General features: G+C 44.9%; 1 protein-coding gene across 9 annotated transcripts in view; it reads right to left on the bottom strand.

Annotated features, from left to right (window-relative positions):
* The window catches only part of AFF1 (ALF transcription elongation factor 1), a 75,048-nt gene extending 56,387 nt beyond the window's left edge, over positions 1 to 18,661 (bottom strand). For all 9 annotated transcript variants that reach the window (XR_009933223.1, XR_009933225.1, XR_009933226.1 and 6 more), the window contains exon 1: positions 18,514 to 18,661. Coding sequence is in view for 5 of the 9 variants with exons in the window: in XM_062493053.1 (XP_062349037.1) it covers positions 18,514 to 18,530 (17 nt within the window). In the remaining 4 variants the exon portion in view is untranslated. The remainder of the gene's footprint in view (positions 1 to 18,513) is intronic.
* Between the last annotated feature and the right edge of the window lie 428 nt (positions 18,662 to 19,089).

Below are 19,089 nucleotides of genomic sequence, written 5' to 3'. Positions count from 1 at the left end.
TCCAGACCATGACAACATGTTCAAAAAATAGACTGGTGCAGGAGGAAATTCTGCCTCTTCTGCCTCAAGTCTTCTTCAACCAAAAATGAAATGAAAATGAAAAATCAGCTTTAATTTTAATAAGATCTAGTGCTGGCTCCCAAAAGGAATTATCCAGGAGGAAGGAAGGGAGGTGGAGAAAGTCTAAAAAGCAAACATACAGAAAACACTCACTTGCCTCTCAACATGCAGAACCTCTTCCTCTGAAACAATGAGACACAACATTTCATTTTAGTACAACTGCGGGAAAGCACAAATTTATTGAAGTTCTTTTGTCATTAAAATTGAGTATTTTTCTAAGGTGAGAAACTGCTGATCATGACTGAGAGACATATTTTTGCTTAAGGCAAGACACATAATCCCCAAAAACAATTAAACAGAGATCACAAGGATGCATCTCAACAGCCTTGCTGCAGCATGCTGGCTCTGTTCCTATTAAAATCTCACAGAAGAATTGCCACCAACTTATAGAGCCACATCTGCCAAGATTAAATACGCAGTTTCATTCATCAGCCCATCAGCTTGAAAAGGAACGTGGATAAAGGCATGGCACAGAAAGCTCCTGAGCATCACAGCTGAGCTCAGCTCTCACATTGGTATCACCTACACAGCCTGACAGTGACTGCAACATGGGCAGATGAAAGGACAACACTACAATTAATACCAAACAGCATCAAAAACTCCTCATCCCAGCCCTTCCTTCCTTTCCTTTATGGAAACATTGACAAGTTGTGACTTGCTGAATCTTCTACGTTCTGTTTCACATCAAACACTATTTCTCAGAAAATATCACTAGTGTACGTTCAAACTGTGTAAGAGAAAAACATAGGGCAGAAGTACAACAGATGGTACAGTTAATCAATAATTTTCTTCATCATCATCAGTCGCCTTTGGTACATGCTTCCCAAAAATACATATCTTCACACTGAAGCGATAGAAATTGGAATTAGCTTTTCAAGATTCTGCTTCCTCTAGCTCCTTCAACTCATCTCACCTATCCACCCCGTTTACTGACTGTATGACAGGGCCATCAGACCCACTGAGCAAAAGATCAAGGCCTCACAGCCCACCTGTTTATCTACAATGACTGTAAGAAACCTCCTCTCAAATATTTCTGAACAAAAAAAAAAAAACATTCCAAGAAAATGTAGCACTGCTGCAACCTTTCCTTCAAAGCATATGGAAAAATGATCCTGAATACACTTTAAATACAGAGCCCTCTAGTTTACACAAAAAGAAACTGAAGCAGGGAAGGCTGGGATGTAACAGGCAGAAGGGAACTGCCACTTTGCTTAAGTAGAAGCTAAGTTGGCTTTTGCCAGAAAAAAAAGCAGTTCTACTTTTGCAACATTAATCATCTTCTCACTCAGCCTCTCCTATGGTAATCTTTGGGTTCAAATTCTTACTTATTTGTTTCCTCCCACTGTTGCCAAGTTTAAAATTATATTCATTACTCAGCCATTAGAGGCTTTTGCTTCCTTTCAGCATCAATAGGCCTTTGATCATCAAGCAGTTCCCAGGAGTAAGCCTGATCTTTTCCTAAAGAAGTGAGCCCCTGCAGCGCCCAGAGACTTTAGCAGGAACTGGGAACTCTCAGATGTTCTTCAAACATGACAGATCCTTCATAGACTGAGCCTAAACCCCAGTGCAAATGGCTATGCACTTAAAAAACACACTCTCAAGATTTCTCAGCCTGTGGTCCCCGAACCACGGAAGTCTCAAAAGAGGAAAAAGCAGATTTGTCAAAAGATGCAAATAATTGACAGTAACGACCTCTTTTGTGCCTACTCAAGAAAGGCAAACAAGTGAAAAGTTTGTGACTTGGACTTTCCCTCACGCCCTGAAATGTTTAAAATCTAACTATTGCCACATACAATAGCAACTTAGGAAATCTGGAAAAACATGACAATTATAGAGCACATAACTATGGTGCCATAGCTGAAGACCTGAACAAACCAAGAGACAGCATCTGCACTTGTGATGCTGCAGAAATGAAGTCTCTAAAGTAACCCAGGATTTCAGCCTCTCCCCATGTAGGTGACGTTAATAGAACAGAAAAGGTGTTAATTATAAGTTAGACAGGAACACAAAGCTGTCATTCTCCATCTAAATGCAAATATACTAGGAGGGCTTTTAAGAAGGTGTGATTGTGTGAAGTGTAATTACAAGGAAAGCAGACAAGGAGCTGATGAATTTAAGGCTTTGTTTGTTCTGGATGTGGCAGGCAAAGGAGGAAATGTGAAAAATTTAAATCACCGGGTATGCTCAATGAAAAACCCTGACCACTTCGCCTCTGCAAGGCGTTCTTTACACGGCAGTCTCAGGCACACATCCCAGGATTTCCCCAAGCCGCGTGAGTGGTCTGACTGCCATTCAGCCCTGAAGGCATGCGTGTCTTTGTGGGTAGGTGAGTAAAGATCTGCGACTCAAGTGCTATTTCAGTGACCGGGTATGCAAGAGTCAATGAAAGCTGCTGGCGCCTCGGCTGCAGCTGATGGAGCAGCTCAGGAAGCGCAGCCTCGGATGGGACCTGGTTTGGTGTCATCAGGATCTGGGTTCCCCAGATTTTAAGAGCGCTCTCATAGCTGCAACTCCAGGCGGCCTTGATTGCGGTGACCCAACCGTGACAAGACTGAGCTTCCATGCGAGCAGCTTTTGTAGGCAAGAGGAGCCCATCCATGTCCCTTTCTCACTTCTCAGCAAGGATCAAAAAGTTAGCTTTGTCAGGATACAGATAAGACAGTTGCCCAAATTGGTTTACTTTGCAGAGGTGACAGTGAAAAATAAGTTGTTTCAAACTTCACTCTCTGTATCAAAATGGGATGCTTCAGTTTGCCTCTAACTCATCTACACTGCTCTGGGGCACAGCTGAGCAAACATTTTCAAGCAGCCCCAAGTGCCTCCTCCCAGGGAGAGCTCTCAGACCCAGGGCCAATCTGGTCAGGCTCAGCTGGTACACCCAGATCCCTCTGACAGCGCGCTACATCCTGGCTTTGTCTGAGAATCCGCTTCAATGGAAAAGCTGCATTCCCTACTGAGCAGATCCTGCTCCAACAGAGAGGGGACTCTGACTCACCCACGATTGTCTCAGAAGTGACCTTTTCCCATTTTTATGGATTTAAAAGTCAGCTGCGATCACGAAGTCTCTCATCCACAAAATGCAGCCTGGCATTACTCCCGACTTGCCACAGGGCAAGCACAGGGATGCTGGCACAGCAGGGTCACCAGCCCTGTGCCCCAGCTGCTGTTGCAGCAACTGTTCCAGCAGCACCTTCCCTGCCTCTGCAGCACCTGGAGCTTGCTGCAAACTGGATTTTCCCCCTTAATGAAAACAGAGGTAAAGCACTTGGCAACTTGCCGTGAACAGAGCAGGAAAACTTGAACTCACACGTGGCCATGTCAGAGCAGCACAGTGGCAATTTGGATTAAGTCAGTGTTCAGGTAGTAGGCAGGCAGCAAGAAAAATTAGGGTGAGTAGACCCGTTAAGAGACTCATCATGACATGTTCTGCTCTCCACCAGGATTAACCTCTCACTGCTCGGGAACGGACTGCCCTGCAGCATTACTCCCTCCCACAGTGTTTCTTCCTCTTGATTATCTACATGTCACTTACAATAAAAAACATCATGAGATTGTTTAAGTCAGCCTGAGACATATAAACAAATTTAACTCATTGTCTTACAAACGCCAGCTCAGGAAAACTATGTGACTGAAGTAAAACAAGTGGAAGAGTGCCAAATCTCAAGTTTTGTTAAGCCTGGCCAGATCCTGCAGCACTCTGCGCTTTAGTGCCTGGCTTCAGCTGTTATCTCTAAGCCAAATCTTTCTGGCAGGGCTCTTTAAATCAGCTGCATGAGCACAGGAGCAGGGTAACCACCACGTGGTGAGCAGCAGCCCTTTCAGAGCCTGTACATGTGTGCACAACTGCCCAGCACGGGGGGAAGGTGTTCCCCCGTGGAAACACAGAGGCAGGACAGCGATATTTTATTAACTCACCCACCACTAGCAAAATATCACTGCATCCAACACTGACAAGGCATACTTGAATAGTCAGAAGTGGTTAGCAGCTTCTGCCCCAGCAGTCTGAAGGCTTTCTTCACTAAAGTGGTGCATGAAATCTCCCACTGTACCCATCTGCCTCTGAATTCCTCATCTCAATGGCAGAAATCCAGCATCTGGGATGAACTGTTGTAGGCTTGCGTGGGAAAATGCATAGGGCACAACCTACATTCTCCCTTGTATAAAACCTATCCTACCTGTTAACATCATTGTTCTCCACTGCAGTAAAAAAAAAAGAATTTCAACAAGAAATACAGATAGGAAAAGAAAACCCAAAATGTTTAGTTACCAGCTTCTTCATGGGTGTGCATTTTAAATCCCTTCTCACATAACACTTCTCACACAGCTAGCATCCCTGCACATCTGGCCAAATGAATACGTCCCTGGTTTTCCCCCAGGAGCCTGCTAGCAGCTGACCTTGTCCATGCTCTGCCAAGCAGCTCCTGTTCCATCAGTCACTCTGCCATGCAGTCCACAGGTGCCACAACATACACACAATGCCACATTCTCACTTCACATGCAGCTCAGCTCAGCTCGGTTCCCTTCAGCCATCCCCAAGCCCCTGTTTTTTAATGACCCTGACTTCATACAGCTTGTTGTAAATGCTGTCAGACAGCTTGCAAGGGCTGGCAGTGAGACCTCTGCAGAGCCCAAGAGCCTTTCACCTCAGATTTCCTGCACAGTTCAAACAGTCCCCTTTTCTTCCCTGTGCAACCATCCCAGCCTGAGGGCCAGCACAGGCTCCTGGAGCTGACAGCTCAGGGCAGCTCAAAGCCCAGTGTGTAAAATGTAACATCAGCCCGAGAATTTGCACCTTTCCTGACTGCAAACCTGAAGCTGTTCAAAGAATTAACTCCACATCAAATGCTATCAGTGGTTTAATTTGCTGCGAGATGTATCAGAAGCAAAACCTGCAAAGATGAGCATTTGAAACTGTCTCAGAAATATGGATATGTGCAACTCTGCCTCCTGAATCTTTAATTCCCTGCAACCTATTAAACACAAGAGCAACTTCATAAAATTTATTGTGAAACATTCTCACTGTAAACCCTTCCCAAACAACCCAGCAAATCAAATCTAATATGCTAGGAACCGATAGTACTGTAACTAAATTGAGATTAAGAAAAGTTTAAAAAATATGAAAGAGAATAATTCTTTCACACTTTCATAGGAAATAGCAGCAAACACATCATGCATGAAAGAAAGTTTGCTATCCTTTTGAGTTTTTCACTTACATAACAGCATCTACCAAGTAACAGGTTCAGCAAGTCTTATCTACATAGCAAGGACTACGTAGAAGCATAATGAGATTAGCAATGTTTGTTGAAAAGATCTGTTTATAAGCTGAAAAGCCTATTTAAAAACCTTTCCTGCATTCTCTGCCAGATTCTAGTTATTCCAGAAATATTTTCCAATTTTTTTTCATCTATACACAGAAGGGCCTGCTAACTTTCCTATGGTTTTTATCTGTTTTTCAATTTTATTAAGAGGTGCACATCCTCTGTAGCCTACTATCTCTCTGTGCTGGAGTTTCAAACTGCAATCGAATCGTCAGCCTGAACAAAGCATCTCATTGTCATTCTGAAAGAACTTGGCAAGTGTTCAATCTAAGCAAGAGCAATAATCCATGACAGGGTGCATTAGGCAGGTACTGATGCATACCTAATGCACACTGCAAAGCATATACCCCTCCAAAATACACTCTGAAGTATCTTATCTTTCCTTTTTCATGCTTTTTAAGAATATTTACATAAGCTGTTACTTTTAGCAACTACAAAAAGCTATCCCTTTAAAGAATAATAATAAAATGGATATAAATAGTTTTCCCCTTCAATTCTGTACACAATTATTCAACACCTTTCTGATTTTCCAATTAAAAACAAAACAAAAACAAAACAAAACAAAATAACAACAACAATAAAACCCCAAGCCAAAACAAACACAAAGCACATTTTCACCATACCATCTGCACCTCTGTTTAAAAAGCACCTATTTTCTCTTGGTACTGGAAGCAGGCAAGTGCTCAGCTCCACCATCATTAGCCACACTTGCGTGCAGGCAGTGGGAACATCACCCTCTGGCTCCGACCAGAAGCAACAGCCAGCTCCCGTTCCCACGGGACAGCAGCACGGCTTTGGCAGTGCCAAGGCCACTGCAAACACTGGAAATCTCTGAGCTGCCTGGTGCAAGCCTGCTGCTGGGTCTGCATCTGTGTGCATCGGGCAGAGCCCAGTCCCAGACGTGCCAAGAAAAGCTTGAGCAGCACAGGGGCTTCTGCACACAGGTGAAGTCAGGCAGCACTGGGAATCCAGGCACTAAATCTTGGGAAAGGGGAGTGCCAGTGAGAACCAGCAAGGCCGATTCCAAAGCACTTACTTTGCCTCCCTGAGCAGCACGTGCTCTTGGAGAACATGTTCCCTGCTAACCATGCCCTGTTCTGGGGAGCACACAGCTGTACACCAAATCAACAGCCAGCTCAATACCCAGGTAACAGCTGTTTCACCTGCTGCTGCCTAACCTAGGCGAGATATCTGAAGGATGGATACAGTTTCTCTAAGGACTAATGGATCTTGAAATGCTTGCAGCAATACCAAAAAATGATAATGTCAATATACCTCTGAGCACATCTTGGCTGTTCAAAAACGAGGTATTTTTTGTGAACCACGTAACACAGCAAACCCCATGATTTTTACAGGGAGGCAGAGGGACAATGCATTTTCTAGCTGAAATAGCAAACTACTACATACTAGGAGTTATCTGCCAATAATTGGGCAATGTGCTGATTAATACTTTTTCTGGGTTGCCTAAGGACACTGCATGCATGAGTATCTCGCCACTAAATTAATCACTCTTTGTATTTTTATCCTGGTAGAATTTAGGTGTTACACACAGTGAATACCCTGAATGAGGCAATTTCTACCTCCAAAAGCACTTACTATTGTCAGTTTATTTTCCCTGCTTAGCCCAACGATCAGATTGGCAATAAGTCATCATTCTTAGCAGCTGAGGTGTTTAGTGTCTTTCACTCAATATTCTTTCCTCCTAGCTGTTCCCCTGGAAGTACAGTAATCATGCGCTGAAGAGTCATTTACAGCACTGCAATTAAGAGATTATTCCATTAGGCTTTGTACTTCTATCCGGTTTTATGTTTCCATTAAAAGCACTTTGTTAAACAATTGAGCAAACAGCTTAATACAACAGAAGGAGCCTCATGAGCTGATGCCTGTCAGGCAGAGCCCCCGTGAAGCAGCCCAGGATGGGCAGGAGGTGCTCATGGGCCCACAGAGACTCTCCTCATAGGCAGGATCCCAAAACCAGGGACAGGATGTGACACACGACTGCAGATGGGCCAGTGTGACCATAAACAATTGGGGGAGTGACTGCTGCCAAGAGATTGGGTGAAACTGGGGAAGAGTCCTGCCTGGACACCTGTGAGTGGGTGCATTCCTCTCTGTGAACACAGCATCATTTCTTGTGCCTCTAAGAGCAGGGCAAAAAATATCAAGGAAGTTCTAATTCCATAAAAACTGACCACCTCTTCAAGGTGCTCAACCTGATAGCCAAAGGAAATCGCATCTGCCCAGGCAACGACTGTGGTGATTGCACACCAAGGTTGTGACCAAGGCTGGAAAATCACACCAACGTGCCACAGAAATACACAGGAGGAGTTTCACCAGGCATATCCAGCGTTCTGTCCACTCAGTGATGACTCAGGGCACCTTCCAGGGAATAAATCACCTTCTCTGGTAACGCACTTCCAAGACTCTGCCCTTACAAATATTTTCATGGCAACAGCCAATGAGTTCCTTTCCTCAACACCACGGTGGCAACAGACTTGGAAGGAGAATGAATCAGCACTGCCTCTCCCTGGGGTTCCTCATCCCTGCCCTCGCATGCATTTTCCCAACAATACCCACTCCCTGCCCTCAGGATGAGGCAGGAGGTGTGCTGCGCTTTGCTCACCGAGGGACAGAGCAGATGCCCTACAGTAGCCACTGCACCGAGCTCCTGAAGAAGGTTTTACATTCTTACATGCAGGCTGCTGGACTTTTCCTCACACCCTGATCGTCTGCCCAGAGCTACATCCCGTGCCAAGCACAAAAAGCCCCTTGAACAACCTCCTCCAAGCAGGCAGCTTCCTGCTTCATCACAGGGATGCGCTGACTCAGGATTGCTTCATCTCTCTGTACTCTCTCGCTGGCCCCGAAATTCATTAATGAAACGTCCACAAACAGAATGAGTAACACCCTCAACAGCAGCCAACACCTCTCATAACCCAGGTAACATCCAGCCAAGTCATCTGTAGAAAGCTAGGTATTTTCAAGAAAATGCAAGTTGATCATAGTAATCTGGAAACATGGAATAACATTCTCTACACCTACTTTTTAACACATTCAGTAACTTTTCTGTCTTGCCCAATTGCTTGGTTACCACCACGACTAAACACAGGACGCAAAAGAGTAAAATTCTGCAAAGCAAAACTTGCCATAAGTATTTCTGGAAGCCACTTGAAAAAAGGGAGTAAGGAAAGAGTCTCACTATTTATGCATTTTTCTATTCCTCTTGAAACTTTCATTAATCCTCAGAACAGCTCTTAGATCCTTCCTAACTAGCAAATTGTGCCTTAACTCCTCACTTTTTCACTTAACAGCCCTGCTTAGAAAGTAATGCATACAACAGAGAAAGAACACAGAAAATTGTAAGGTTAATATCCCTCACTTTTCTACATCTTGTTTTCTGTCATTCCTCAGTTTCAAGCCGTGAATCAGGAATTCATTTTGAGCACTTGCTTATATGCATGCAAAATCCATTCTCTATAAAGGCTCCAGGTCAAGAATTCTTTTTGAGCATAAGGCTCAAGCAAAGCTCTTTAGCAGGAACACCCTTTTGAAGTGGACTTGAAAACTTAAAAGCCAAAGGAAACTAGAAAATTAGATACTGTCACAAATTCCTCTTTTCACTAAAATACAACATTGCTTTATGATATGGAGTTTAAGTTTCTCAAAATATATGGGAGGGGTAGACCAGCTGGAACCCAGTGTACAAGTTGAAGGCTACGATTTGGCCCCAGATGAGGACAGCGTAGATAAACCCAGAGGATTTATTTTCTTCTACATTTTTAGTGGTATAAAATTTGGAGCAGCAGCTGTAACAACACCTTGTGTGTTCACCCTGCTGAGCCCTGGCACATCAGTTCTCACCACTGCCTCAGCTTTCAGCACACCCTTGGCCAGCTGAACTCACACAAACCATTTCAATCCTCCTCTGGTTTTCTACTGTCCATTAAGACTTCGCTGTATGTAAGCAGGCTCCTGCAGGATCCTAGATCTGTATCTAGTCAGTGCCTGTACCTCCCTTGCACTCCCATCTTATTTGCACTCACCCACACAAAACAGAAGAGGAAGGGGTGAAAGAATAGTTCAAGAGCCTTCCAAGAAAACTGCATGGCTTAATTAAAGACCTTTTAAATGCATCTTATTAACCTCAGCAACTGCTACTCCTTGTTCAGACCTCCCCCTCTCTAGGGGAAAGAAAGAACTATTGAACAAGTAAAACCGAATCATTATTCACTTGGCAGATTACTGTACACAAACAGCCTTTCAAGTTGTTACATTCAAGTAAACACAGCTTATATCAATATCATCTGTACTTTTCTGTAATTAGGCTGTGAGGGAGGAGAATGGCCCATTTTCAAGGAAGCAATTTTTACAAAAGGAAACCATTAACTTGATATTTAATCGATGCACAAAGGAACAGGGAAATGAAGAAATTACCCAGAAGATGGGGTTGGGACACAGAAAGAAGAGACTTTTCTTCACAATACCTTTTTTATATGGCATTTCTATCAGACTTTTTCCAAAGGGATGTGAGGGAATATTTTCAAACATGATTTCAATGTTTTCTCCTGCTATAGTTGAAAATAAGACCTTTTCTCTCTACTGTTTTGACTAGCACAAACAACTGCCAAACCAGAAAGTTACAGGAATAAGCACTGTTAAGGGAACTGAGTGGAAACAGTACTGAACACAGGACCCTTGGCTGAGACACCATAAGCTCCACACATATCTCTTCATAACTAAGTACAGCACAGATACCAAAGTCAGTTTTAGGAAAGAACAGAAACCACTATATTTGGCCAATGTTCAGCCTAAAGGACAGAATGACAACTAAATGCTCATGAGATATAAAAATTAATCCCGACTGCATCTGGCTTTATAAGCATTACAGGATGGGGAGTTGTGTGTGTGTGTATGGTTTTATTTTTCTTTGATTTGGGGTATTTTGGTGGGGTTTGTTTAGTATGCTCAGTCTTCACAGTAAATTCTCTCACAAGTTGTTCAAATACCAAAACAACATCAACGCACACAAATACAGTTGCCAAACCAGATCCCAAGAAGGTTTTTGTTGCAATTACCAGATTATGCAATAATTACAAACTGTTTTCATTTATTCAAGAATTACAGTAAGGAGGTTCTGGCTGTGAAACAGAGTGCTATACTACATCAGCTGTCTATATTGCAAGAGGAAGAAACAGCAGTAGGTTCCCTGTACATAAATTCAGTCTGTCCCTCCAAACATGCAGGAAACAGGGATGTGTAATGAGAGAAACCTATTTACTGTAATGCAGTTCATCCAGTTTACTTAACTGACTTGGAAGGAAAACACACTTTCCAAATCATTAGGAACCAGACTGATTCACATGTTTAAGTAATGGAAGAACCAGCTTGGGAGCCAAGTTTTAATGTTATCAATTTCTGCAGACTGACAACTTCATCCATCTGTTTCACTCTGCTGTGGTCCTACTTGTGCACTGTCAGTGCACCATGGCACCAAACAACAGCACTACTCATCATCAGTGACATGCTCAGGTAGGCACAGAAACTCCACTTTGGGGCTGGCTCACTTGGACCCAAAACCAAGGCTGAGCTCATCCCATCTGCCCACTAACAGTTTGGTACTGGTTTGGAAGGAGGAGGGGACAATAGCAAAAAGTTAAAGGCGTCTTCAGAGGGAAATTCTAGACTGAAGCTGCTAATGTTCTTCTCCCATTCTAGGCTAAACTCTTCATTTTTATTACAAATAAATAGAGAACTGCAAGGGAAACCTTTGTGACACTTAATTCACTAAATTACCAAGCCTTTTTGCATATGCAAAACACTGAATTGTTGATTTTTCTAGGTCTGCCAATTTAGGAAGCTATTTTGGTCTATCGTTCTCAATTCCTCATCATACAAAGTCGACTTCTTTTCCTGCAGAACACAATGGCAAAAGTACCCCAAGTCTCCAAATAACAGGTCTCATCAACTACAGTGTTTCTAAAAGAAGATTAGACTGTCTCAAAGAACAGTACACAGTTTTACCTATTTTTCTCCCTCCCCAGTACGAGCGGTTACGGAGAATTTTCTTATGCTCTAGACCAGTATTTTTTTACCCCTGTAGTGCATTACACAGAACGAGGCATTCCCTCTATGGAAGGCCACAAACCCAGCTAAGCCAGATACCCTATTACTAGTGTGCTGAAGCCAGTCCATGCAAGATAGACAGGGGTTTGCAAACAGATAAAGATCACCCACAGTGTTCCAAAACCTTGGCAAAGTGATCACATATCCTTTAATTATTAAGGCACTTGTTCTTCTTGCTTCCAGAATGAAAGTTACAGAATACCACGCCTTAAATCAGAAACCCAAAATCAAACCAATGACCAATTAAAAGTTAACTGCTGGATAAAGCTGACTGCTCTACTACAAGGGAGCTGCAGGGTCTCAGCAAAGAAAGGAGACGCAGTGGTCCAAAAGAGCTCTTCGACCAACACAGCTTACACCCACCATCCCACAGCCATCCTCCTAGAAGCCGTATGCCAGAAAAAGCAGCCTTCTTCACCAGTATCACTGAGTTCACACTTGGGCCAACAGAGTTATCTCACCTCTGCAGTATATTTGTTGCCTTTTAGCTACGCCAGCAGTTTTCACAGTAAAACAGGCCTGCAGTGACAGACAGACAGACAGACACAGCAGCTTCCAGGCAGTGGCAATTCTAAGGGAGTCTTCTAAAAATCCAAGCAAGGCTCCCTGCTCTGCAGCACGGAGGGATAGACCAGGCTCCATTTCTGTTAGCACATGCTACTTTAGTAAAGCTATGAAGAAATAGGTCTCTAGACTGACAGCCTGTTCTCAGCAAAGCCTCAGGCTTACTGACATCAGGAAAACAACTTTTCCTAGAACAGCTTGTTCTGCTGAGGGCTGTGGGGACAGGGAAAAGAGAAGCATGTCACCAAAGCACTTCTAAACAGTATATTCCCTGCCTTCAGATTAGGATGATTTTCCCAAAATAGCCTTCAGGGTGGAGAGGATTATTGAGAAATAGCTGCATACCAGTTACAAGGGAGAGTTTCTGAGCTGTGCTTGAAAAGATGAAATACCCCAGTAATATCTTTTTAAGCAAAACCTTACAAACTGCAGAAGAACAAAAAGCCCAAAGCAATTTCTTATCACATCTCCAATTCTCCAGAGACGTAACTATCCCTTTACTGCTCCACATTTTAATAATTCCTTTCCATTTCAGATGCCAGCAGACACACCTGTATTTCAAAATGCAGTGCCCACAGCTCAGCTCAGCTCAGGGAGGAGGCACGTGCACAGGAGCTCTCTCACACACCTCACATGCACACACCACCTGCTAAACACCACTGTGCCATGAAGGAGCTGATCACACACTACTGAATACAGCTTATACACTATATGGCATTCTGAGAAGCAAAGATGTATGGAATAAAAATGCTACCATATGCTTGAGAGTTTCCTCTTTTGTTTCTTTTTTAAAAGGGCTACTTCTTGCTCATGTTTTGGTTGAACTGGTGAACTAGGTGTTTTTGTTGTTTGTTATTCTCTGATGAGTTTTTGTGGTTGGATTTTGTTGCTTTTTTTGTTTTGTTTACAAGTATAAAAAATGAAAGCCACAGTCCTTGCAGTTCTGAAAATGAGTTTTACTGTTGTCTCTGAAGTTAAACATTAACAATTTGCTTGCTAAACTTTCTCTAAAGATTACAGCAGGAACATTATTTTCTCTTAACCTGATGGTAAAATTGCAAAATCAAAAGCAAAGAGAAACTTTAGGTTGCTAGTACAATAAACACTAAGAAGAGCTGAAAATGACAATTCTACAAACAATATCTAAGCCTAAACTAATCCAGAAGACAAACATCTTCATGAAGCACTTGAGATGAAGGTTGCCTAATCAAGTGCACCTAGATACCTCAGCTCGACAATTATGAAGCATTAACAGGAGCAGAGCAACTTCTCAAATGCAGTTTTTGTGCCCAGCACACCTGCTCTTTCTCCCTGTTTGCCACCTCCCCCTTCCCATACAAGAATAAGGCAGAAAAAGATATGCACTTTTTAAAAAGCCATGCAGTTCAATAAGGTGATCAACAACTTCTACATGTCAGCAGCAAAAGAGCTGGGGGCTGGCTCTGCACAGAGCAGCCACCACAGCTGACAGGGAAGATGGGCTGCAAGAATTCTACCTCTCACCACTTCCCACAGCTGCTTGATTCTGTACTGGACTAGAATTCAACTTCTCTTCCCTGAATTGTCTATGAATAGGCAACTGTGGAAAATATTCTCCTAGCACATGCGGCAGCTCTTGCCCTTCCCCACAAAGGCATTCTGCTGGAGAGGCAGCTCCATCTTAATCTACGTATGCTAACACCTCGTTCGGGAGTGATAATTGCCCCAGCCAGCCTCACACTTCTCTTTTTTATCATGGACTGCAGCAGCCAAAACTGCAAAACATAAAACAGCCAGCACGTTTTCCACTGTAACATACCACAGGGGGAAAAAAAAATAATCTCTAGGTTGTGTTCAAGACTGAACAGGAAAAGTACTTTCTCTTTTTTTGAGGCTCCTGAATCTCTACAGTAACTCTTTTGGCATGCCAGGTAAGCAAACCAGTCTCTGCACCCCCAACCACCCAGCACCAAACCCTAAGATGATACCCTGCACTCTCTGGAGAACTCTTCCTCACCTCACTGCCCTCCACCTCATGGACAACAATGTCATTGTAGCATTCCCACATAACTTTAAAGAGACACCTTTTCTATTATACTTTAAAGGCATGTAAAAGCTTCATGCTTCGTTCACTATGGCTCCCCTCAGAAGTAAAGTGCTGAGGAGAATTTATGCACCTCATTAAAATCTTGTTTCCTGCTCTTCATGCTGCATCTTGCAAACGGTTTTGTCATAAAAAGCTGTAAGAGGAGGCCTCTCTTTATAACACAGATTCAGACACAGGAAAACTACATGACCTAAGGAAACGTTCCCTTGTACACCAGCTCAAGTATGCCATGACAATTGTATTTCAAAGTTCTCAATGTCCTATTGCAAATTGGAATACCCACTGCTAAAAAAAACCCAAACCAACCTGAAAAATCCACTTCCCTGTGAGCATCTCCTTCTTCTGTATGGCAGCGTTTCAGCTGCAGGTCTGCCTCAGAGCAACTCCATGCTCAGAAAGTCCAGGCACTTAGGAACAGCAAACTGAAAATCCCCAGCAGCCCACAAAACATGCCCTAGATCATCCAGACATCTGTCTCTGGAGAAAACAGATTTGTATTTCTAGGCAGGGCTAGTAGCAAGTAAAACCAACAGGGTTTCATGGGATGTTTTAGCTCTCAATAGACAAGTAAACTCCCCCAAGATACTGTTTCAGCCGCTCTTGACCTCTATCAGCTGACTTGAACCCAACATCACCAATACTGGCATTTGCCTGTATCAACAGGACCCATGAAACAAGTTATGAAAAGTGTCTGTACATCTGGCCTGAAAGCTGTGAAATGACATGGAATGAACTAAAGCTGCATCATTCATCGTTGCTTCTCCTCAGGGAAAAGCTTCAGTGTTACTCCCTTCTGAATTTACTGTGTTTTAAGTATAGATAAGACCACATTCTATTTCTGCAGAGCATCACCTTTTTCTACTACAACTGGAAGTACAGCCTTCTCTTAAGACTATTCTGGGTTTAGCTGGTACAACTTGGCTTTAGGGGGTGGAAACAGAGGTTTTCCAGGCTGCTGTCCATCATTACCTTTCCCTGCAGGGCTGACTCAGGAGAAGGAGCAAGATGAGCACAGCAGGGATGACAGCACAACACACAGGTTTCATGTTGCTCTGACTGTGTACCATATCCACCTATGCACAAAGATTAGGAAATTGCATTTGTTCTGCACACCAAAAATTATGCTAACCATGAACACACTGAAAACATAAGACAACCCAAAATTCTTAGAATCCAAAACAACAAAGTACTTTGTTTATCCTCCTACTGTAAATAAATGTAAGCTACAGTGCCTACAGACAATTTAAAATGACCACAAGCAGCCTGAATCTTAAAAAAGAGGCACATATTCATCTGAAGATCCTCAGCTTGCAATTTCTGCAGTAGAGCAGATATTTTAATGAAGAAAGAAGCAGAAATGAGATGGGCTCAGTCTGTCTGTCCCACACTCCTCCCAAGGGTCCTGCAATATTCCCAGAGCAGCTGAACAGCACATGATGAACATCACACCACACTCGACAAGAAACTAAATTTGTCCTTATTCAGATCAGTACTGCTTCTGCTCACAAGTTCCTGAATATACCATAAAAACCTGACACAAGCCCTGTTGCCTGGGGACACCACAGGCATCAGATCACTCCAGAAGTGAGCACATGGAAAGCTACAGCTGCAAACCTACGGCTCAGTGAGCAACTTAAAAAAAAAACAAAACAAAACACAAGCCTACATTATACACAAAACAACGCTAACTGGAGGATGGTTTCTCTACGTAATAGCTCCAGATGTAAGCTACTTTCAGCAGTTAATGGGAGAAGCTGATCATTCTCAAACAGCTGAAAGCAAACCATGCCCAGCTCCCTCCGTAACCATTTCTTAAGATCATGATTTTAAAGAATGCTGTGGCATCCATTAGCACATCAGTTCCTCAGTTATCAGTACTACAGTTTTAAAAATGCAAAGGAGCAGCAACAGGCAGGTTTCATCACCTTGTTTTCCTTACCCTTCCACCATTCAAAACTGTGAAGCCCAAATGCTAGGGGAGCTGCTGATCACAGCGCTTAAGCTGAAGAAAGGATGCTGGATTTTCTTGTTTCCAAACAAGCATCCTTCCCTATGCCACATCACTTTCACTAGCTAAAGCAAACAGCATGTGAGAAATAGAAAATGTGAGCAGATGGAGGAGTGCCTGAAGGCCTCGTACAGAGTGATACACAAAAACCACTACTGCGCTCGCTATCACACCACCTCATCAGTAATTTACTGAGCTGGCAAAAATTGCCTGTATTTTTTGCAAAGCACAAATAAACACAGAAAGCTCACCAGTTTCTTTTGTCAGCTACCTTGCAGAGTAAACCCTCTGACATGTGTTGGCAAAATGAATTGTGGAGACATGTGGCTCCTCAGTCCCATGCAGTAGAGCTCTATTTATTGTGAATATTAATTCATCCTTTACTGTTGAATAAAAGCTTCTACACATCCACAAAGCACATTTTTTTTAATAGGATGTATACCTTGCAGATCACTGAAAGAGAAATACCACAAGCTCTTTGTCAAATGCAACCTCTCTCCTACAAACGTATTTCTGCTGCTTATATGCACTCCTACTCTCTTTCAAAGTCTTAAAACAAGCAATAATCAGAGATCTTAACATACATCTTCAGGCATACAGAGTAACCTCTGTACTCACTGTGCTGAAATGCTCGGATGCAGTTTTACAGCATCTTGACAAAAGTAAAAGCTAGCACACAGGCTGGAGGAGGAAGGAGGGTACAGGATGGCAGGTGCATGTCTTGTCCCCATGTCTGTCTCGTATGGCAGGCGTGGGGCAGGGTCCTTCCACCTGCCCTACAGAATCCAGCCCCACGGGCCCAGCCCGTGGACCATTTTCCTCCCTTCAGTCTGAGCCACTCAGTATGTAACACTTGATTCTCTGCGCCATTCGCCTGATGGGTCAGGGATGTGGCTCACTGGCCCTAGTGCCAGCTCTGCCCTCTTGGCCAGCTGGCTGAAGCTGGGGGGCTACCGCTGGGACCCAGCTCCCACGTGGCCCTCCTGCCACCCAGCAGAATGGCTCTGCGACCTCTGAAACATCAGGCATGTCCCCAGCCTTGGAGCCAAGCCAAGCTCCAGGGCCAGCCAGCATCCCTAGGATTTATGCTGCATCCAGCATGCGGTCCTATTACAGCAACGCTGATAATGCAGGTCAGTAAATCATACAAAGGGATCATACAAAGGAAGAAAAAAGATGCTAGGAACTCAGTCTTTACCTTTTTGTTAAGTACTCTTTATGTAAAATACTCCCAGTATCGGGAGAGTAGGCCGTGGAAGCTAGAGAAGAGCTCAGCTGTTAACCAAGCAATCAATCTTCCCCAAAGCCCAGGGCTCTGTCCTTCTCCAGTTTGTAACTGAAAGCCAGCTCTTGGCTTCAAACCTGCAGAAAAGCACCACTGTGGAAATGAACCGTGAGTGCCAAACTTATGTGTTGGATATACCACCATTTTAGGTTTGTTTTTTTTTTCCTGCCTGCAGGAAAAAAGAGCAGGGTGGCTGTGGGACTAAAGAGCAAAAAGGAATTTCTCTCTTTGGCATTTCTGAAATGCCCATTAAGGCATCGTAAACGCTAAAAGCCATTTAACAGGTACCTTAAATAGCACTGCTCCATCAAGTACTACTGCTCAAGAAAAGCTGCCTCCCCCACGCTGAGTATGAAATTTACTTTAGGCAGGACACTCCCCCACTCCTCCCGAGAGCAGGCAAAATGCTGTTTCTTTAAAACCACAGCTGAAAAGTACTTAACCAAGACCGGTGCTTTCTCTTGAATTTTGCTCCCTGACAGCAACTCCCTCATTTCCGTGCTCCTCTGTTGTAACCATGTCCTATCGTCCCAGCTATCCAGCAGACACAACCTGCCTCGCCTGCGCTGCCGCCCGGCCGAACAGAAACCATTCCCACCTTCTCCACCGCGGCTGCGAGCAGTGACAGAAACCTGCTCACGCCGGGCTGCAGGCGAACAGACACAAACAGACGCGAGACAAGTCTGGACGGGAGAAGAGAACCAATTTCAAAGAGGTTTTAAACAGACAAGTCCACGGGGGAGGAGGAAATCAGTTTCAAGGAGCTTTTAACTTGTTGGACTGGGAGAAATTTGACGGGGAGCAATTAAGACTGTTTTTTTTCTGCTGGAAGAAAGTTTACGCTGGGAGGAGGGAGAGGGCACTTCGGTGAACAAAACACGCGGACAAAACCTACCCGGGGCTCGGTTAAAACCCCACAGCCGACTGAGCCCGAGCAGCAGCCAGGGCATCACAGACCCAGCCCTCAGCGAGATGCAACGGGCGCGACCAAAGTTATTTAGTGCCGTACCTCGACTGGGCAGCCATCGCGGGGTTATCCTGCCAAGCGTCCTCTATCCATGGGCTCCGTCCGCAGCTGTCCGGGCTCTACCCCGCCGCCAAAGCGCGCCGTCCCATGTGCCGTCCGCCTCCCCGCCGCTGCCCGGTGCCGCCGCGCCGCGGCTCCCCCCACCCGGGCGGCCGGCGTAGGGCTGGGGCTCGCTCATTTTGATCGACATCCGGGCGCCCGGCCCTCCCCCGGCCGCCGGCAGGGAGGGGGGCCCTCCCGGCCCCCGGGGACGGCCCCGCTCCGGCCCGCAGCCGGCGAGGCCGGGTGCTGCCGTTCCGCCGGGGCCGCGGGCCCCGCTCGGTGTCCCCGCGGTGCTCGGAGCGGCGGGACCTGAGGCAGCGCGGGCCCCGCACCCGCCCCGCGGCCGCCTCCCCCTGCCCGGCCGAGCGCTCGTGGTACGGCCCGGCCCGGCCCGGCCTGTGCCCGTGCCCCGGCGGGCGGGCCGTGCCTGCTCCGCTCCGCTCCGCTCCCGAGGCGCTGCCTGCGGCCCCCGGGCCCAGCGGGCCGGGGCTGCTCCGCCAGCCGGCCCCTGCCCTC

Source organism: Cinclus cinclus, chromosome 5 (assembly GCF_963662255.1).
Source record: "Cinclus cinclus chromosome 5, bCinCin1.1, whole genome shotgun sequence".
Taxonomy (NCBI): Eukaryota; Metazoa; Chordata; class Aves; order Passeriformes; family Cinclidae; genus Cinclus; species Cinclus cinclus.
The sequence above is the reverse complement of the archived record's forward strand: the minus strand, read 5'-3'. Positions and strand labels throughout refer to the sequence as shown.